General features: G+C 42.0%; 1 protein-coding gene across 3 annotated transcripts; it reads right to left on the bottom strand.

Annotated features, from left to right (window-relative positions):
• Positions 1-10,926: 10,926 nt before the first annotated feature.
• Positions 10,927-20,395, bottom strand: LOC139168841 (C-type Lectin CRL-like). Of its 3 annotated transcripts, XM_070754582.1 has the most exons (8): positions 19,845-20,289; positions 19,682-19,765; positions 19,282-19,492; positions 19,086-19,148; positions 17,775-17,887; positions 16,001-16,147; positions 13,597-13,714; positions 10,927-11,179 (listed from the first exon to the last, which is right to left on the bottom strand). In XM_070754582.1, the coding sequence occupies exons 4-8, from the start codon at positions 19,138-19,140 to the stop codon at positions 11,115-11,117; spliced, it is 498 nt and encodes a 165-aa protein (XP_070610683.1). In that variant the 5' UTR covers positions 19,141-19,148; positions 19,282-19,492; positions 19,682-19,765; positions 19,845-20,289; the 3' UTR covers positions 10,927-11,114. The 3 variants fall into 3 exon arrangements, with proteins under 3 accessions (XP_070610683.1, XP_070610682.1, XP_070610685.1); XM_070754581.1 differs by having other exon boundaries at positions 19,682-20,395; XM_070754584.1 differs by having other exon boundaries at positions 17,775-17,884; positions 19,682-20,365.
• Positions 20,396-22,268: the final 1,873 nt, after the last annotated feature.

The following is a 22,268-nucleotide window of genomic DNA, read 5'->3' as shown; positions in this document are numbered from 1 at the left end:
GCACCTAAGACTGCATGATGTAGCAGCGAATTATGTTTGCCGATCCCAGTAACGCGGCCTTTTGCAATTGACAGATGGACATTTTGTCAATTCCAATGGTTTTCAAATGTCCACTGAGATCCTTTGGTACTGCGCCCAGCGTGCCAAGTACCACTGGGACCACTTTCACGGGCTTATGCCAGAGTCGTTGCAGCTCGATTTTTAGATCTTCGTATTTCACTAATTTCTCTAGCTGCTTCTCCTCAATTCTGCTGTCTCCTGGGATTGCGAATTATTATTATTATTATTATTATTATTATTATTATTATTATTATTATCTTGAATGCATTTGGGTCAATATTAAAGGGGTGGGTCTATACTATAGGCTACCCAACCAAACAAACAGAAGAAGTAGATGAACTTTTTGCTAGTCAGATAACTAAGGTATGTAGGAAGCACATCACGAAGGTAATGGGGGATTTTAACTATCCTGACATCAACTGGGAGACAAACTCTGCACCAAGTGGAACAAACCTAGCAGACAACTTTGTTACCCAAAAAGTAGAGAAGTGAACAAGGCGATCAGCCCTATTGGGCTTAATTCTCGCTAACAGAGATGAAATGATAGAAGGTGTTGAAGCTACAGGAATCTTGGGGGCAACTGACCTTGCAATTTTTGAATTCAACATTATGCAAACATAAAAAATAAAACAAAGACAAACTAGAGTCTTGGACTTTAAGAAAACTAATTTCAATGAACTTAGAGAGAACTTGGGAAAGATTCCATGGATGAGAATCCTCAAGGGGAAAACAACTCAAGAAGCTTGGGAAATTTTGTAAAGTGAGATTATAAAAGCCGAGACTAATTCAATACCAATGAAGAAGGAAAATAATAAGTCACAAAAGAAACCAACATGGCTGCATAAAGAACTCTCTGACAAATTGAAAGACAAAAGGGACAAGTATAAAAAGTGGAAAGAGGGGGAAATAACTAAGGCAGAATACCAGCAAATAGCCCGAGTCTGTAAAGATGAAGTGAGGAAAGCTAACGCTCACAATGAACAAAGGCTTGCAACAAGAGTAAAAAGTAACAAAAAAAGCTTCTTCCAACATATTAAAAACAAGAAAAAAAGTCAAGGAAACAATTGGTCCATTGCAGGGAGAAAGTGGCAAGAAGGTGACAAGCAACAGGGAGAAAGCAGAGCTACTCAACACATTGTTTGCATCTATCTTTACACAAAGGAAAAAAAAACAGTTCAACTTATCAAAAACAGCATCACAAAATACATTTTAGGAACACAAGTTAAAATAGGGAGGAAAATGGTAAAGGAACTCTTGTCTACCTTAGACGAATTCAAATCAACGGGACCAGAGGGATTACACCCCAAGGTTCTGAAGGAAGTGGCAGAAAAGAATCTCAGAACCACTGAACTAGATCTTTCAGGCAGTGAAGGGCTACCAAAACTTTTACTACCACACTGTGAGTGTGGCTTATGCAGGATGCCCTGCATTTTCTTTCAAAATCTTCCAGTGCAAATTGGGTGCTCTGGGGTGGAGCTCCATTTTCGCTACCCCACTGCGTTCCCCCTTGTCCAAGCAGTAGCCCACCCCTGCTTTCAAGGATCCTTCAAGGGGCGAGCATAAGTGCACTAGGGTGCCTTCCGTCCCCTGTCCAATTGTCTCTCCTATATTTTATATATCTTTCCTCCCATTCATATATCTTTTCCTCTACTCTTCATTGACGTATTCTATTCTCATATCTTTTCTTCTATCCTTTCCCTGATATTTACTACTGCATGTTTTTATTCTCTTTAACTTTCAATTTGTATTGGACAAAATAAAGAAATAAAATAAATAAAATAAAATCCTGGAGTACAGAGGACCTGCCAGAGGACTGGAGAAGAGCTGATGTAGTTCCAATCTTCAAGAAAAGGGGGGGGGAACAGATCTAGGAAACTACAGACCTATCAGCCTGACCTCAATACCAGGGAAGATTTTGGAATAATCAAGCAGCAAATCAATGAACACCTAGGAACAAACAAAATAATAATAATAATAATAATAATAATAATAATAATAATAATAATAATAACAACAACAACAACAACAACAACAACAACAACAACAAATGCCAGACTAATCTTATAGCATTCTTTGACAAAGTGACAAAATTAGTGGACCAGGGGAATACTGTCAATGTGGTTTCCTTGGACTTCAGTAAGGCTTTTGACAAAGTAGACCAGACCCTACTACTAAATAAAGTAGAAAAGGGTGGGATGGGCAGCAACACCACCAGATGGATTCAAAACTGGCTAACCAACAGCACTCAATGTGTAGTGCTCAATGGAACTGCATCTACATGGAGGAATGTAGGCTCTGTTTTAGGACTCTTCAATATCTTCATCAATGACTTGGATGAGGGGATAGATGGGGAACTCATCAAATTTGCAGATGACACCAAACTGGCAGGAAAAGGCAACACTCCAGAAGAGAGGCGCAAAATACAGAAGGATCCTGACAAACTTGAACATTGGGTGCTATCTAACAAAACGAAATTCAATGGTGAAAAAAGTAAGGTTCTACATTTAGGCAAGAAAATGCAATGCACTCTACATGGGGCTACCCTTGAAGAGCGGCTGGAGACTTTAGCTGATGCAAAATGCAGTGGCGTGTGCAATTACGTTATTTTATTATTCTGTAAGTTTCCCATGCTTTTAGGTTTATTGATATTTTCAGCCTCAGTGTTTTAAATTTTGAATTACTATCTTGCTGCTCTCTGATTTAAATGGTGGTTCCCATTTGCATTTGACTTTATTGCTTTCTGTATGTTTTTATTCAAATGGTATTTATAGTTATTTATTTATTGTAAGCTCTTCATCCATAAATATTGGGCTGTTTTAAAAGGTAAGAAATAAATTGCTTCTATGAAGGTTTGGAGAAGATAATAAATCTTGAGTGTCCTAAGTCTTTCACATCAGCAAAACCTCAAATAAGGAAGTAGGAAAAATAAAAATAAAAATAGACAAATTAATGAACTACAGAAGGAAATCGGAGAACTAAAATATAGGTTACAAATTGATCTACAAGATAATAAAAGCAGGGAAGAAAAAGATCTACTTAAGCACAAAATAAATTTAATCACGCAAGAGGAAGTAGCACAAATGAAAAAAAGAGCTAGGTAAAATCATATTGAACACGCAAATAAGCCAGGGAGATGGTTATCGTACAAATTAAGGAAAGAGAGAGAGGAATATATATATATATACATATATCAAGAATAGTCCTAAAAATGCGAGAGAGGAATATATATATATATATACATATATCAAGAATAGTCCTAAAAATGCGAGTTCCAGGTACATAGCAGAATTCCCCAGGCCAGACATAGAAACCAGCCAAATGAGGGTGGGATAACCCCCCACGAGAAACAAGGGAACATACTGGAGCAATACGGAGGTAGAGGTGGAGGGGCACAATTTAAGTCTAACATAGAGGACAAGGGGGGATTAGAACAGTGTAGACCTAGGACGAGGACATGGGTAAAAAAATTGCAAGAGCAGACATGTACCACTATAGAAAGTAACAACGACAATGGGGGGAAGAAAGGAATACCAAACACCTCCGAAGCATTGCCTCACAACTCCACCCCCTCCCTTGGGGAGGGAAAAAGGCAACAGACACGAGTAAAAGCGGTAGATCTCCCTACAGCCAGCAGGATTAAGCCTCACAATTCCACCCCCTCCCTTGGGGAGGGAAAAAGGCAACAGACACGAGCAAAAGCGGTAGATCTCCCTTCAGCCAGCAGGATTAAGCCCACAATTAGGCTTACCGCAGGGGGGAGGGAAGGGTGTGGCCCCGTGACGCGGGCAATGAGCAGACTGAGTAATGCTTTATAAAGATGTTTGTCTCCCACGGCATTTTAATACTCTGACGAAGTTAGCAGCACGCTAACGAAAGCTAAGTGGTTTTATTAAAGTTTCTATGTTCCGGTGATCGAGATGGCTGCTGCCTCATCATTCACATATACATATATATAGCAATTGGAGGATGAAAAAGGAAATATAAAAACAGGGATAGAAGAAATAAAGGAAATTATAACTCAATATTATAGTAAACTATATAGCAAAGAAGAAATAAAAAGAAATAATATAAAACTATTTGCAAGATATTAAAAATGAAATGATAACTGACATAGAAAAAGAAATTTTAGACGAGGAAATTATAATGATGGAATTGGAGAATGCAATTCACTAACAAAAAAGTAACCAGGACCAGATAGTATTCCAGGGGAATGTTACAAAGATTTACAAAATGTTCTAACAAAATTATTACTAACTGTAAATAATGAACTATTTCAGAACGGAGAAACACCAAACTCATGGACAGAATCATTTATATATATCATATATATATATATCACATGTTTTTTTTGCTGAATTTGAAAATTAAGGGAGACTAGGGTAGATCTATTTCGGCCTTATTTTGGCCTCATCAGCTAGCCATACCCACTGGGACTTGAACCTGCAACCTTTGCCTTGTAAGGCAGAGAATTATCCTCTAGGCTACAGTATCCAATCCCTTCAGCTCTGCACCAGGGAAGGGTTACATATTTTTGTGTTGAATCACCCTGGTGTATATACAGTGATCCCCCGATCATTGCGAGGGTTCCGTTCCAGGACCCCCCGCAATGAGCGGGTTTTAGCGAAGTAGCGCTGCGGAAGTAAAAACACCATCTGCGCATGCGCAGATGGTGTTTTTACTTCCGCAGCGCTAGCGAGGAGCCGAAGATTGGGGGCCGCGCAGCTGTTTTAAAACGTCGCCGCTGGCATGGGGGGCTTACCAGCACCCCCCGGACCCCCAACCTGGGTTTGGGGGGCTGCTAGGAAGCCGCCCATGCCGGCAGCGACGTTTTAAAACAGCCACGCGGCTTTCCAATGAGTCCCGAAGACAAACGTCAAACTTCCGCGTTTGTCTTCGGGACTCATTGGAAAGCCGCGCGGCTGTTTTAAAACGTCGCTGCCGGCATGGGCGGCTTGTCAGCACCCCCCCGAACCCGGGTGAGCAGCGAGCGAAGGGCGGGTGGCCGGGCGAAGGGCGGGTGGGCGAGCGGCGAAGGGCGGGCGAGCGGGTGCTGGGGAGGGCTTCTCGCCCTCCCGCCAGCAAGAGGGGGAGCGAATGGCGTGGGCAGGCTGTGGACAAGCCGTTTGCTTGGGCCGCTTCCCAGCTGACTACTCAGCTGGGAAGCGGCCCGAGCGAACGGCGTGGGCGGGAGAAGGGCGCGCAAGCGGCGGGGCGCGCGGGCAGGCAGGCTGCGGACAAGCCGTTCGCTCGGGCCGCTTCCCAGCTGAGTACTCAGCTGGGAAGCGGCCCGAGCGAATGGCGTGGGCGGGAGAAGGGCGCGCGAGTGGCGGGCGCGCGGGCAGGCAGGCTGCGGACAAGCCGTTCGCTCGGGCCGCTTCCCAGCTGAGTACTCAGCTGGGAAGCAGCCCGAGCGAAGCGGCAGCAGCGAGGAGTTTGCGTGGGCGGTGGGGAAACTCCTTGCTGATGCCCGCCAAGAGGGGGAAGACCTAGGGAAGCCGCCCAGCAGCTGATCTGCCCAGCGCCATCTACGCATGCGTGCCCATAGAAAAAAAGGGCACGCATGCGCAGATGGTGTTTTGACTTCCGGGTTCAAAAATCGCAAATTAGCCTGTTCGCAATGGTCGGGAACGCAATAACCGGGGGATCACTGTATATGTTTATTGTTTAAAAGAAAAAAAAACATATACAATGTAATTACAAATGTAAGTACAAAGTGAGATGTAAAACCAACATCTTGAGAAAATAAAAAGCAAGAAAAAAAGAAAAAAGAACACAAAAACAAAAACAATAAACATTATTCTTATTCTTACTTATAAATTTCTATATCTCATGCAGTTGCTCATAGGGTTTAACATATTTACATTCTCATATTTGGTATATTGTAGTTTTTTATCATTGATATTACAATTAATAATATTAACTAGCTGATACTGTAATTAATTCACTTCCCCTTTAGATAATAAGTCTTCAATTCTAATAATTTCTATCTATTACATATTATTATCTATTCATTTTTTCCATCTCTATATGTTTTCCTTAATATTACTTGTATGCTATGTACATTTAATTTCTTTTTCTTCATTTTATCCAACCAGTTACACAATTCGTCTCATATTTTACGGTAGTCCGAGTCTTCTTTTTCTTTTATTCTAATTGTTAATCTATTCATTTCTGCCACGTCCAATATTTTATTTATAACTTTTAGGTTGGTGAGAATGATTTCTTTTTTCCATAGTTGTGCATAACAAATTCTTGCTGCTGTTATCATATGGATAATCAAATATTGGTTGTCTTTGTGTATTTTTGATGTATTACACCCAATAAAAATGTCTCCAACTTTAACTCTAAAATTAATTAGTGTAATTTCTTTCAACCGTTATTGGACTTTCTTCCAATAGATCCTAGTCACCTGACAGGTTCACCATGTGAGGTATTATGTACCTAATTCTGATTTGCACTTCCAACATTTGGGGGATGATTCAGGGTAGATTTTTGCCAGTCTTGTCAGAGAGAGATGCCACCGATAAAACATTTTGTATATATTTTCCTTGTATGCTGTGCAGATCATTAATTTGAGATTCCAGTTCCATATCTTCTTCCAATCATCCAGATCAATCACATGGATAGACAGAATCATTAATCACATTGATCCTGAAAGAGATAAAAGAAAAACAAAAAGTCCAAAATTACAGGCCAATCTTGCTGCTAAATACCGATTATAAGATTTTTCATCAATTATGGCAGAGATTAAAACAAGTATTAAATAGAATTTTTCATCCATTATCCATAAAGGATAATAAAAGAACAATTTTAGATATACTAAAGTATTATGAATCAAAATCTGGAAAACCTGCAGCATTAGTATTCCTCAATGCACAAAAAGCATTTGATAATTTAAATTGGGATTTTTAAATAAATAAGTTTGAAAAGATGAATAAACTTAAGATTGCAAAAGAAGTGCGAGAGGGCTGTCCATTATCCCCCTTGCTTTTTGTACTCGTGATAGAATTCTCTACTACAACAAATTAGAAAATCAACAGGCATTAAAAGATTAAAAATAAAAGACAAGAATATAAATTACAGGTCTTGACCTATAATTTAGTTTTTAATATAGAAGACCCAATAGAAACAGGACCAAAATTAATAAATGAGATTAACAATTTTGGAAAAGTGGTGGGCCTAAAAATTAATAAAAAGAAAACTAAAATTATAACCAAAAATTTACTAAAAGAACAAATACAAGAATTGGAAAGTGAATTGGAAATTCAAGTGGTTAAAAAATTAAATATCTAGGAATAAATCTGTTCAACAATTAAAGAAGATGACTATGAAGAATTAAGTAAGCAAACAGAAAAAAATTAAATAATTGGAATAAGTTGCAAATTTCTTTATTAAGATGAATATCTATGATTAAAATGTCAATTTTGCCCTAATTCCCATATTTATTTCAAATAGCCCCAATAAAATTAGACAAAAAATATTTTGATCATTTAAATAAAATAGTAATGAAATTTATCTGGATTGGGGGGGAAAGACAGAATCAGATTGAAGCATTTACAGGATAATAGAAAGCAAGGAGGATTCAAACTATCTGACTGGGAACTTTATTATCAGGCGTGCGCAATGCAATGGATCAAAGGTTGGATAAAATTAGAAAATAAAGGAATATTACTGCTCGGAGGATACGAACTGCAGGTTGGATGGCATGCATTTCTTTGGGAGGGAAACATAAAATGCATTCATATTTTCAAAATCATAAAATTAGAGAATCATTATATAAAATTTGGAGAAAAAATAAAATGCAACATTACAGACAAATTCCAATTTGGTTTTCAGGAATGGAAGCTGTCAGTACCACATACTGTTTTGGTTGGGTTTCCAATATATTATGGATAAGCCAGCATAGGTTGTTAGGAAGAAAGAACTGGAATTGTTTTAAGAGCTAGGCAGTAATTGTGGGCTGGGGTGCAATTTGGCAATATAAGGGAGGCAGATGTGCTGCTCTATGTTACATTCCATTGTTACATTCTGAGATTACAGTCTGCTTTGCTCTGCGTTATGTACTGATGCCTTATCATGTAATGTTGGTTATATTGTTGTGTATATATGCTGGTTAAATATCAATCTCTGAGCTATGTGCAAGATACTGTATAGATTATCCTAAGAGCTGTGTGCAAGGTATTGTAAAGATTATATTGTACTAGCTGCGTGCTAATACTGAATGGTATATTATATCTCGGCTGTGCGCGGAGGAGGAACCGCCTGCTACCGCACAAATCCCAGCGGCCAATAAGGTCCCACAGAGTTGGCCTTCTCTGGGTCCCGTCGACTAAACAATGTCATCTGGCGGGCCCCAGGGGAAGAGCCTTCTCTGTGGCGGCCCCGGCCCTCTGGAATCAACTCCCCCTGGAGATTAGAACTGCTCCCACCCTCCTTGTCTTCCGTAAACTACTTAAGACCCACCTATACTGCCAGGCATGGGGGATCTGAGACACCTTTCCCCCAGGTTTATTATAATTTATGTTTGGTATGTATGTGCTATTTGGTTTTTAATTATGATAGGGTTTTTAGTTTTTTTTAATATTAGATTTGTGCCTGTATAATATTGTTTTTATTATTGTTGTGAGCCGCCCCGAGTCTTCGGAGAGGGGCGGCATACAAATCTAATAAATTATTAAATTATTATTATATGTAATAGAATAGAATAGAGAATAGAATTCTTTATTGGCCAAGTGTGATTGGACACACAAGGGATTTGTCTTGGTGCAGATGCTCTCAGTGTACATAAAGGAAAAAGAGACATTTGTCAAGAATCATGTGGTTCAGCACTTAATGATTGTCATAGGGGTCAAATAAGCAATGAAGAAACAATCAATATTAATAAAAATCTTAGGATACAAGCAACAAGTTACAGTCATACGGTCATAAATGGGAGGAAAAGGGTGATAGGAATGATGAGAAAAAACTAGTAGAAATAGAAGCGCAGAATTAGTAAAAAGTTTGACAGTGTTGAGGGAATTATTTGTTTAGTAGAGTGATGGCGTTCTTGTGTCTAGTTGTCTTTGTGTGCAGTGCACTATAGAGCTGCACACCAAGACAACTAGACACAAGAACGTTATGAGGGTCAGAGTTGAAACAGTTTGTGTCTAGGATGCGAGGGGTCAGTAAATATTTCCACCACCCTCTTTTTAACTCGTGCAGTCTACAGGTCCTCAATGGGAGGCAGCTTGGCAGCAATTGTTTTTTCTGCAGTTCTGATTATGCTCTGAAGTCTATGTCGGTCTTATTGAGTTGCTAATATATATCTTGGCTCTATGCTTATAAGATATGTAATAGTATGACCTGTATTATGATACTATGTACTTGCTGTGCACGAAGAAGAGTTGTATTATGGTCTGTATTATAGTTATTGTGTATATCCTGTAAATATTACCTTTGATGTCCTGTTGACTTGTATTGTTCTCTGAACAAGGCACCACTGCTACATGTAAGCTGAGTTAAATTATCCATCATTGGGTCTAGACCCAGTGTGGGGTATTGACAGAAGCATTAACACTTGGGTGGTTCAGGGTGGGGAATTTGTGGTGGATGGGGCATGTTTTTTGTTATGTGTGTTGAGATAAATGAACAGATAAATGAATGAAGACACCTTTGTATAAAACAGTAGCCTTCAGTCTTCTATTTACAGAAACTTTGCATCAGCTATATTCATCTTACTTACAAGTAGATATTCAACCAACCCAGATTATAAGCAGATACAAAACCAATCCATGTTTCTAGTAGATACTAAACCTATCCATGAGAGAAGGAGAAAGAGGGTAGGGAGATGAGAAGGAAATAGAGAGAGGGGACTATGGAGAAAAGAAAGAAACAGACTGATCAATGACAGCAAGTAGGCTGTTGAATTCTGATTGATTGGAAAATGTGTACTGACATAAGGTATATGTATTGATGTCTAAATATGAAATTGTGGAGAAAAAAATATTTTAAAAAGGAGATCAGCCACCAGACAGATGGCTTGTAGACAAGTACAATGCAGTGTTAGACGTCACGATCCAACACCTGAGGGTTGATTGATTGTGTGCCTTCAACACTTAGCTATGAAATTGATCTCCTGCCTGACGATCTGTCCCCAACCAGATCCTTCAGGCCTTCCAATGGATCCTCTCTGCCAATACAACCAAGTCCATCCACTTAGCTGCTGTTGATCCTCTTCTCCCTCCTCCGCCTTCCCCAGAATTTAAGCCTTGTCTGGAGAGGTAGAGTTTTGCATAACATCTGGAATGATCTGACCCCAGACCCCAAGCCCTTATTGCCTATAGCACTGTGATGAATGAGAGCCAGTTGGGGGTTTCCTTTGGACCTCGGCCACTGATCTAAGGGCCCTTGGAGCTGATATGTCCCCAGTGGGGAGAGGGAACCTTCTCAGGAGAGTAGCATCCTTGTCTTGCAGCTCAAACACCCCTGGAAGAGACATGACTTCTGGCTCCCCAGACCCTGCAGGAGGTGCCAATGAACCAGAAGACGGACATCACGAATGCATTTCTTTCTTTCCGCTTTTGCTGGTTAATGTGTTTGGCCTTGTTTGGTTCAGCGATTCTCCAGCTACCCCCCCCCTGCATGGATCTTTTTCTCTCCAGTGGGACATTATTTCTACCCATCCATATTTCTCCTCTCATTAATCTCACATTTCCCTCTGAGAGAAAAGGTGGGAGAGAAGGACCTCAGGAAAGGAACTGATAAAGTTGTATTGTGTGTTTTGGGACCAAAAAGTCAACTGTAGACACAACACCCTCTTCCCCCTGAGATTTCTTCAGGGAGGGGCACTGGACCCCCTGGGAGAGAAAGGCCAAACTCAAGACAAGGGCAGAGCAATAGACTTTATTATCAAGTTCTTCAGAAGGAGGGAAAGAGAAGCAAGATTAGTGGAAACAACTGCTGGACATTCAGCTGGTCTTTCTGGCCAAAGAAGATTTGCACATGAAGAAGGTGGAATCAAAAAGATCTCAGCTCAGGTTTCCAATCAATGGGGAAACTCCATCTCCAGACTTGGCTTAAGTGGGTTTCCATTTGCAGAGGAAAGCAAGTTCACGGTTACAGTCTTGCTTATTCCATTGCCCTGAAAGGAAGAAACATGGGTGTTGATCATCTTTAGAGCCCGACGTGGCATAGGATTAGACTGCTTGTAGATTATCTTCTCCCAAATACATCTGCCTGTCCACTCACAGGTGGTGTCAAGTCCAAATAGCTCCAGTACACACAAATCTAGTCAACTAATCACGTTGAAGGCAAATTTACACTGGATAAGGGCCAAGAGACCTCAAGAGGACTGGATTTAGGTCTGTTGTGGTGATGCAAAGACTCTACAGAGATGGCACATTTAACTCCGCCTTCCAGATCAGCTACAGGGGGGTGGGGGCATGCCGAAGCTCCCCTCATTCAAGCAAGGCCACCTGAAAGGATCTAGGAAGGGCCCATTTTCGGTGGCTGCCTCCCTCGTCTAGAACTGTCTTCCTGCTGAGCTACAACAGACTCGACTCTTTCATAAAGGCGGCTAAGACCCGGCTCTTCCTCCAAGCACTGGGCTCTCCGCTTGGGGGATTCTGGGAGTTGAAGGCCACACTTCTTAAAGTGGCTAATCTTGAAAAACACTGTATTAATCTATTCTTTTCAGATTGCAGTTGTGGCACATCTGCCTTACTTGTTAAGATGAAATGCAGAGTCCTACTGAATGGGCTTCGTGACCATGTAAATATAAATGTCTGAAATGAGATCAGGCATTCACAACCTCTCCAGCTTTGACAGTGAATGAGAAATAGCAGAAAGAAGCAGTTAGACTTATTTGCTTCTGCAACAAATGCTGAGATGAGGAGCTGTCGTTTTCTGAGACTTTAGAAATGTCTAACTTTTGCCTGTTAAGGGTCTCCAATAAGAACTTCATATCAGCCACCAAAAAAAAGTCTCCTTCAATTTGAACAATATTCCCAGGATCTGTATGTATTATATATCTTCCCTTCCCCTCCCCTCCCCTCCCTTTTCTTCCCTACAGAGGTGTGTTCTTACCATCCTTCCCTGTCTTCCCTTCCCTTCCTTCCCTTCCTGTCATCGGCACTACCCTGCAAGGGCTCCCCAACTCTCCCCTGATTTAGAAGGGAGCAGGGCACCCTAAACAGAGCGGCCGGGCAGGATTCCGCTGATGCGATCGACGCGGCATGGTACACACATCTTGCCGCCTTGAGTGCCACTTTGTAGGTCTTAATAAAAGCTCTTACAAGTTTTCGATCGGATTCAGACTTACTCTTCCTCCATTGCTTCTCTAGACGTCTCTTCTGGCATTTCAACTCCCAGAGCTCCTTGTTGAACCATGGAGCTCTATGGGGTCTAGTGCCACAGAGAGGTCGCAATGGTGCAATTCAGTCAAGAGCCTCCGCTGCAGCCTTGTTCCAGGCCTCAGCAAGAGACTCTGCCGAGCTGTGGACGAGTGAATCTGGTAAAACCCCAAGCGCCCTCTGAAAGCCCTCAGGGTGCATCAGGCGTCTGGGGCAGAACCTCCTAATCGGTTCTGCCACCCTGCGGGGGAGGATTGGAGCCAGGAAATCAAGCCACAGTAGAAAATGGTCTGACCATGACAAAGGCAATGCTTCTAAGCCCCTTAGTCTCAGACCATTACTCAATTGCTCCGAGAGGAATACCATGTCGGGTGTGTGTCCACCCTCGTGAGTTGGACCCTGAACTACTTGAGTCAGGTCCATGACTGTCATGGTGGCCATGAATTCCTGTGCCAGTCCAGAGGAACCGCTGAGTGATCGCAGATTGAAGTCCCCCAGGACAATGAGTCTGTGGAACTCCACCGCCAACCCGGCCACCTCCTCGAGCAGCACAGGCAGGACTGTTGACATGCAGCTGGGAGGCAGGTACGTGAGTAACAAGCCCACCTGAGGGACTCACAACCCGCAATCTCAGGGGCAACGAGTCTATGCAGGCGAAGGTTCTCCTTGGCTACAATAGCCACTCCTCTCCCCCTTCCCTGGGGTTGAGGCTGATGCCATATCTGAAACCCGGCTGGGCATATTTCCAAGAGAGGAACTCCTCCCTCTGGGCCCAGCCAGGTTTCAGTCACACATGCCAGATCGGCCTCCTCATCCAGGATCAAATCCCGGATGAGGAGAGCTTTGTTTATGACCCATCTGGCATTGAGCAGCAGCAGCTTGAGCCCAGGGCCCGGATTGCACTCGTCACCAGGACCCCGGTTTGAGCTCATGGGACCAGAACAGGGGATCGCTTTTAGACAGCGATCTCTTTTTCCTCCAGAATGGCTGGCCCCATGACTCCTGCCATATCTCCCTCTCCCCAGCACGACTGGAATATTCTGGCCCTCTGTCACCCCGGAGATAGATACCCCCATCCCTCCTGTCCCCTTCCTCCCCTTCCTGTCTTCCCACCCACCCCCTTCCTTCCATTCTCCCCCCCCTTCTCTCCTGTAATTACAGATGCAAACTCCAACCTCACTAAGGAACGAAGGCTTTTCATACTGACCAGATTGAGGAGAGAGACTCGCGCAAAGCTCAGTGCTGCTGCTGCAATTGTCGGGTTTCTTTCCACTCAAATTTGTGTATGGAACTGCTGACCCATCAGTCCAGAGCCATTTAGTCCGCTGTGCAATGCAGAATAAAGCAGGTTGAAGTGGGCGAGTGGGGACAGGGGAAATATTTTCTGATTTTGAATTGAGCTTACATTAATTCAGAGGGGAAAGTCCCGTTAATTAGGTCTTTGTGCAATCATACACCACACACACTCATGAACCAGTTATCAAGTAACCGAATGTAAGTCGTATGACCGGGAGGAATGCTGCAGTGGTTACTAGTGTGAAAAATGGTGCTGTCAATGAACTCCTCCTCTTCCTCCTCCTCCTCCTCTTCCTCCTCCTCCTCCTCCTCTTCCTCCTCCTCCTCCTCCTCCTCTTCTTCCTCCTCCTCCTCCTCCTCCTCTTCCTCCTCCTCCTCTTCCTTTTCCTCCTCCTCTTCCTCCTCTTCCTCCTCCTCCTCTTCCTCCTCCTCCTCTTCCTCCTCCTCCTCTTCCTCCTCCTCCGCCTCCTCCTCCTCCCCCAACATTCCCATGTAGCATTGATTATGTTCTCCAGTTTGGTCATGAATAGACGTGACAATACCTCCCACCTACCAGACATCTGGAAACTAGCCCTAATCAATAAACGAATCCCAGCCGTGAAAGCTGACCCTGGACCCAGAACAACACAAGATGCCACCACCAATCACCCTCACCAGACCCAAACCCATACGCACCCCACAGGCAAAGTACAACCACTACGCAGAAGCCAAATCATGGCAACATCTCCAGCTGCTGCACCCCCCTCTGACATCCACACAAAGCAATCTGACACACACCAACAGCTGACTAGTCTGTAGGCATCAACTGCAACAACTACTCAGGATGTCACACAAATATGCAAACATCAACTAACTCAATTACTCAAGGTGGGATGTATGCTCCAACCATGTTGTAAGCCACCCTGAGTCTGCTAGGAGAAGAATGTCTAAATTTGATTAGAAAGTAAATGAATGAATAAACAAACAAACAAACAAACAAACAAACAAACAAAAAGTGTGTTTGTGTGTTTATATATGATTAGAAATACTGTTATGTATGTGTTTGTTTGTTTGCTTTTAATATATTTAATAAAGACTATTTTCAAAGTAGTCTTTTGTTTTTCTGAGCCAATTTAGATCAATTTAGAACAAATCCTATTAGATTAAAAAAAGGATCCCACAGGGAGAAATCCATTGCTAGGTATAGATCTGCTTCTTTGTGATCTAAAAGGAACTTGAACTCTGGCATTGGGATTCTACGTCTGTTGTGTTGTGTTGTGCTCCTTGTCCACCTCCGGTCAGGTCAGATTCTGAGGAGGACGAGCCAGGCCCCTCTGGGCCAGGGGGGGGCCAGGGGGGTTGACAGATGAATCAGAGAGCAAGAGTGAGAGACAAAGTGACCTGAGTGAGCCTGAAGACCCACTAGAGGAGGCTGATAAGTCCATCGGGGAGTGGTCCCAGTCAGAGGATGAGGACGACATGGGTGTGGATAGTCAGTGGATAGACCCTCGCTATACGAGATGGCTGAGAAGGTGAGAGGAGTTGCAGAGTAAAAGGTATTAGTTGGATGCTTGTTTCTCCGATGCTCGTTGCCCGGACTCCAGTGAGCAAAATTCAAATGCTTAAATGATAAAGGGACTTTGTTATCTAAAGAATGCTGATTAGGCCGAGTTTTGGTGCCTTTCTGGACATTGTTTATGTTTAGCTCCAAAGAGAAATAATTCCTTTTCCCTGGTCATTTAAAATCTTTTTGTTATTTTTATTTATTTATTTATTTTATTTATTCCATTTTTATGCCACCTTTCTCCTTAGACTCAGGGCAGCTTACAACATGTTAGCAATAGCACTTTTTAAACAGAGCTAGGCTATTGCCCCCACAATCCGGGTCCTCATTTGACCCACCTCGGAAGGATGGAAAGCTGAGTCAACCTTGAGACGGTGATGAGATTTGAGCCGCTGACCTTTAGATCTACAAGTCAGCTTCAGTGGCCTGCAGTACAGAACTCTACCTGCTGCGCCACCCCGGCTCATATGTGTGCTTATATGAATCAAAAGTTTGATTTATTCATAAAATAAAAGATTTTTGAGTCGAGGGTTCCGGTCCGAGGGCCATGCACAGAACTATGTCCTTGTGACCCCTTGTGTCAGGACCAGCAATGGGATGGTGTTTAGATTCAACAACAACACACAGTCTGTCTAACTCATTCACATGGGACAGAACCAGCATCAGGGAATGCAAATGAAACAAGGTTGCTGGGCTTTTCAAGGACGACGCAAGAAACCTCCATATGGAAAGAGCTGCTGATTGCTCAGAAACAGGAGGACCAAATACTCACCCCATTTAACCCTTCACCTTCTCGAAACCCAATCCAGACGGAATCCTGCTTTAGGTTTTTTTGAGCAACATAGGCACCAATGGATTTTGCCTGTGTCTCCGAGTTGAAAGATGCTAAATGGCCTTTCCATCTGAACTGACACTCTTGCTACAAAGGGAGAAGAACCAAAAACATCTTAGCACCAACAGACTATGTTGTCCGTTGTGGGTCTGCTACTATCCAGGTCTACCAACGCAGGAGACTTGCAGTTTGGCCAGACTAGGTCCGCTCAGCGATGTTCCTGTAGTAGAAGTTCTCCTAAGAGGAGCTGCAAATGCGAACATGATTTTCTTAACGAAGAAGGAAAAATAAAGAAAAAATAAATATTGGAGGAAACGTCTGTGGTGGGATATCCAACAAAAGGTTTGGCATACAAACAAGGTGTGGGGGAGAGAGAGAAGAGGGAAGAGTGTGTTTGGATGTGGAAGAGACACTCTTAGAGTCAAGGGATCACTTTGAACAAAGTGGCTTGAACTTTTGAAGATTCGCATTTAAGAGCCACCATTGAAACTGGCAATTCAGTCATTTAGCAAAGCAATTTCTAAATAGCTGCAACTATCATAACAGTGATGATTAACCATAATCTCTTTTCCTCACTGTCATAACTGCAAATGAAATTAGGTGAGGACCCTATGATTGTTGGCCTTGGTCCCACAACATGGATAAGACAATAGCCGAGTTGCACAATTTGTTTAACCACACAATATCCAATCCCATTTAGCTAGAGGTCTCATTTGAGTTTTACTTCTTTTAAAAAATTTCACTCAGATATTGAAGAGAAGCCAGCTCATTAAACCCATTCAGATTTATTTTGAAAATACTAAATTGAAGGGAATTCAACATAATAAAATATTTTATTTTACTCCTTTTTGTAGACCTATTGGTGGTATACAATGATATAACAATGTTTACCATATTTTGTGAGCCGCCCCAAGTCTTCAGAGAGGGCGGCATACAAATCTAGTTAATTATTATTATTATTATTATTATTATTATTATTATTATTATTATTATTATTATTATTTTGGAGTATAAGACACACCTTATTCCTCCCTAAAAGAGGCTGAAAATTCAGGTGCATCTTATATTCTGAATGTAGCTTTTTTCAAAGCTTTTTTCCCCCAGCCCTAACCAGGTGCTAATCTAGCTCTTTCCCAGTTCTGACCTTGCAGGCTCTTTCATTGTTTCTCTCTGTGAAGAATGTTTTCCAAGCCCCAAGTCTTTGCAGAGTTTTTTCCATTACTTTAACTTGCTCCGAATAAGTTTCCTTCCAGCCCTAACCAGGTGCTAACAATGTTCCCAGCTCTTACCAGCTTGCAGGCTCTTTCATTGTTATTCTCTGCAAATAATGTTTTCCAAGTCCTAAGTCTTTGCAGGGTTTTTTTTCTCATTGCTCTATTTGCTCCAAATGTTTCTTTCCAGCCCTAACCAGATTCTAACAATGTTCCCAGCTCTTACTGGCTTGCAAGCTCTTTCATTGTTACTCTCTCCCAATAAGGTTTTTTTGAAGCCCTAACCAGGGGATAAAATAATGTGCTGCAGCTGACCAGACTAAGGACGCTGGCCAGATGAACCCCTGGTAAGCAGATTCTTTTCCCTATTCCCTTCCCCAAAAACTAAGATGCGTCTTTGGTGTGTCTTATACTACAAAAAATACGGTATATCCATGATACTAGTAAGAGAGAAACATGAAGACAGGGGACAGTAGATGCCCCTTCCTGCTCAGGTGATTTACCTCAGCCTCTTCAAAGGTGAGCTGATCATCATAGAACTTATAGCAATACCACCGGCTTCTGGACTTAAGGGCAAAAGCTTCGGGAGAGCAGACAGTCCGGGCAGGAGGACCTGCTAGGGAAACAGAATAAAAATGGACTTTTTCTTCATGGACACCAACAAGGTTGAGAAATCCTTGAGCAAAAGAGGCCTTCATAGGTCATTAGAGTGATCCCCCTTTCTTCGTGGGAGATGCGTTCCAAGACCACCCGTGAAAAACGAATTTCCGTGAAGTAGAGGAAATATATATTTTTATGTATTTAACAAGTATTTGGACTTTAAAAACCCACCCTTTGCATTCAACATTCATTCTATAATGTTTCTCAGCTGGAACTACATGTGATATCCTACCAGTTTCTTTAATAGAGTACGGTAGTACTGTAGAAGAATTTTATGATTTTTTTAATGGATTTAAAATTTTCAATGGATTTAATGGATTTAAGCCCCCTTTGATAACCCACGAAGTAGCATATCCGCAAAAGATGAGGGATTATTGTACTTGATAAACATTCCAGGGAAGAAAAAGATTTTATTCTATGAAGAAAAGCTGGAAAAAGTGACTTAAGCTGACCAGGTCAATTGGAATTAGGATGGATTTGGTTAAATTGGATTTATATGCCACCCCAAGTCCCTGGATAGGGGCAGCATATAGATAGATAGATAGATAGATAGATAGATAGATAGATAGATAGATAGATAGATAGATAGATAGATAGATAGATAGATAGATAAATTTGTATCGGACTGATATTTGTAATTGAAAAAGTTATAATGCAAAGTTTTCCCAAGCAGCCACCTAGGAAACTGGGAGTGTTGTGGAGAGCCAAACCAAGAGATCTATGAAGTTCTCTAGGCATGAAGGCACCCATATACACAAAGTGAAAAGAAAACGTTGCCTTCAAGATTACTTATGTATTTATTTATTAAATTTATAGGTCACCTTTCTCCTCGCGGACTCAGGGTGGCTTACAGTAATGAAATACAATATAACAATAAAGGACAAAAGGACAAATGTGACCCAGGGGATGTAAAATGCCCAGGTCCTGTTTAGTGGACAGATGCCAGCCTCATCCTTCGATACCAGGATTTGGTGTCCATATAATGAGACCCAGGGGCCTTTGGGAACTCCAGGCCTTTCTGGGTTGGTCTAATGGGATCATGGCTAGACGTAGAGGCTCCCCCGTTAAGAATAAAACATTGAAATAAGCCAAGGACTAGATAAATGGGGGAAACACGATGGAGGTGGGGAATATCAGCTGTGCTGTAAATTTACCTGCCCAGGTAAAGCTGCCCAAGAAACCAAAGATGAAGCAAGTGATGAGAAGCATCTTCAAACCTGAGGAGAGAAAGAAAAGTTGAGAAGAACCTTCAATGGCCTCCAACAATGCCAGGCCACCCACTTTACAATTACAATTACGTTGTAATCCTAAAGTTACATTAAACCTCTTCCTCTAACCTCTGGCTCTCACCTTCAAAGAGGGATCCCGTCCGAAGGAGAAACCCTTTGAGCCACCAATGGTCTCCTTCCCATATTATATATCAGCGCTGCTATGGTCACACCCTGCAGGGCAAGACAGGGTGATCCAAAGCATGTGATCCAAAAAGCAGGTGGAAACTCCCTCCGTCCCTGCCCTCATTTGTCTTTTCTTCCTGTTTTGTGTGGTCAGATGTCAAGAGTTGCTGTAGAAACAGGCAACACTCAAATCAAATCAAATCAAATCAAATCAAATCAAATCAAATCAAATCAAATCAAATCAAATCAAATCAAATCAAATCAAATCAAATCAAATCAAATCAAATCAAATCAAATCAAATCAAATCAAATCAATAATTAAGGAAGGCCTTCTTTTGAGTCGAAATCACCCATACCTTCTTGGCTTTGCAACTGGGACATTGCAACAGGTTCGGCCAGATCCTTCTCTTCTCCTCCTCTTCATTCTCCTTTATCTACCCCTGAAAGAGTAGAAGATGCTTGGAACAAACTTCCAGCAGACGTGGTTGGTAAATCCACAGTAACTGAATTTAAACATGCCTGGGATAAACATAGATCCATCCTAAGATAAAATACAAAAAATAGTATAAGGGCAGACTAGATGGACCAGGAGGTCTTTTTCTGTTGTCAATCTTCTATGTTTCTATGTTTCTCTTCCTTCTCCTTCTCCCTCTCCTTCTTCTTCTTCCTCCTCCTCCTCTCTTAATTCTCCTTCTCCATCTCCTTCTTCTTCCTCCTCCTCTTCCTCCTCCTCCTCTTCATTCTCCTTCTTCTCCTCCTCCTTCTCCTGCTCTTTCTTCTCCTTTTCCTTCTCCTTCCCCTCCTCCTTCAATTAATTCTCCTTCTCCATTTCCTTCTTCTTCTTCTTCTTCTTCTTCTTCTTCTTCTTCTTCTTCTTCTTCTTCTTCTTCTTCTTCCTCCTCCTCTTCATTCTCCTCCTCCTTCTCTTTATCTTTCTTCTCCTTTTCCTTTTCCTTCTCCTTCCTCTCCTCCTCTTAATTCTCCTCCATTTCCTCCTCCTCCTCCTCCTCCTTCTTCCTCCTCCTCTTCATTCTCCTTCTCCTCCTTCTCCTTCTCTTTCTTCTCCTTTTCCTTCTCCTTCCCCTCCTCCTTCTCTTAATTCTCCTTCTCCTTCTCCATCTCCTGCTCCTCCTGCTCCTCCTCCTCCTCCTCCAAGCACTGCTTCTATGTGGGTTGAGGCAGGCAGGGTTCCCTTGGGTGCCATTTATTGGAGGTCAAGGGAAAGGGAGAGATTTGCCTTCTCTTTCTGCTCAAGATCCCCATGGACAATTGGTGGGCCACTGTGGGACACAGAATGCTGGACTCAGTGGGCTTTGGCCCTATTCAGCATGGCTCGTCTTATGTTCTTATGTTCTTATATTCTCCTTTTCCTCCTCCTTTTCTTCATTCTCCTTCTCCTTATGTTCCTCCTCCTCCTCCTTCTCTCTGCCTCCATCTTGTTTTAGTCTAGTGTATATTTTGCTTTGCAAAACGTTTCAGGATATTTTCCCCAAGACCCAAGGAGATTTGCTGAATTTTGGAGATTGTAAGTGGAGCTTGGAATGTCTAGTGAGCAGAATGAGAACAATTCAGATCCTCCCTTACTCCCTCATAGAGTAAATCTATAGTCATGGCAGGTATTTTGCTTTAGTCTGGCAAGATGCTGTCCGTAGGCGAGCAACAGGAAAGGCACTTTTCAGAAGTCACTCCATGTGTGATTCTCGGTTCTTTGGGCCTGAGTTCATGGGTTCAGATCAAAGAAAGGAAATGGGAGGAATAAACTAGCAGATTATTCCATATAAGATCCATGATGGCACGCAAGCAGAGTGGACAAAGACTTAGAAGGAACCACGTTGTTAAGGAAACAAACAAACAAACAAAAGTCACCCGAATCAGAAAAAAGAAGCTGGGACTGAGCAACTGGGAAACCCCATCCCCAGTCCCTTCAATTTGTGTGTGTGTGTGTGCATATGTTTGTGAAAAATCAAATAGATATAGATATAGTAAATAGAAGCACAAAGCACAATTAATAAATATATATACACTGTAACTAGGAAACTGCAATTATTTTGAATTAGCTGTGTATTTTAAAGAACTGTTTGTGCCTCAGTGTTGGGTTGAAAATGATTTGAGTGTGGCAGTTTTACAGGACTGTGCGCATGTGAGTGACCATAAGATGAAACCAGAAGTGCACACGGAACATCAATATGAACTCAGGCCCAAAGAACCAACAATCACACATGGAGTTACTTCTGAAAAGTTCCTTTCCTGTTGCTCGCCTACAGACAGCATCTTGCCTGTCTAATAGAATAGAATAGAAAGCAGAGCAGAGCAGAATAGAATAATTACTTAATTGGTACTTTGAATCTACACTAATAGGCATACGTTAAAATGAAATTTCTTTGCATAGGGCTCTTAAAGGATCATCACCTCCAATATAAGCATCACCTTCAGTTCGTGTGCATCTACAGGAAGCATAATCTTGCGAGAGGACATGTGTGTTTCTGCAGCTAAACCAATTCAGAAAGAGGTTCACTCCATTCAAAAAGAAAGAGGCGATATGAAAAAGTTATTGGAATAAAGAAGGATTTTGCAGACGAGATGACATAAAATAGAGAATTGATCAGTTTGCAGCTCAGCGTTTCTTCAAAACCCAGCTGTCAACTTATGTAATTGTGTGTACAAACCCTCCGCCCTTTTCTTAATTTTTTTTATCTGGTTTGTGGTCTTAGCATATTATGGGAACCGACACGAGCCATTGCAACGTCAGCTAAAGCCTTCGCGTGTTGCGGGAAAACAGCAAAACCTTTGTAACGAAAACACAGGAATGTGGGTCTATTAAACCTTGCGATGAATCTACTCCAAAGCTTTTGTTGCCTTAATCAACATGTAAAAAGCGAAACTATTTGGTGCTGATAGTGTCTACATTACATTACGTGCCTATACAGGCAGAGTAAATATCTC

Source organism: Erythrolamprus reginae, chromosome 6, assembly GCF_031021105.1.
Source record: "Erythrolamprus reginae isolate rEryReg1 chromosome 6, rEryReg1.hap1, whole genome shotgun sequence".
NCBI classification, from domain to species: Eukaryota; Metazoa; Chordata; class Lepidosauria; order Squamata; family Dipsadidae; genus Erythrolamprus; species Erythrolamprus reginae.
The sequence above is the reverse complement of the archived record's forward strand: the minus strand, read 5'-3'. Positions and strand labels throughout refer to the sequence as shown.

What these genes read in the sequence shown, in the direction of transcription:
- LOC139168841 (XM_070754581.1), bottom strand. Translation starts at nt 19,140, where the DNA reads ATGCTTCTCATCACTTGCTTCATCTTTGGTTTCTTGGGCAGCTTTACC. An exon ending in TCACCTTTGAAGAGGCTGAG is followed by an intron (nt 16,148 to 17,774) that starts GTAAATCACCTG and finishes CTCCCTTTGTAG; the next exon opens with CAAGAGTGTCAGTTCAGATG. An exon ending in GAGTCTCTCTCCTCAATCTG is followed by an intron (nt 11,180 to 13,596) that starts GTCAGTATGAAA and finishes TCTTCCTTTCAG; the next exon opens with GGCAATGGAATAAGCAAGAC.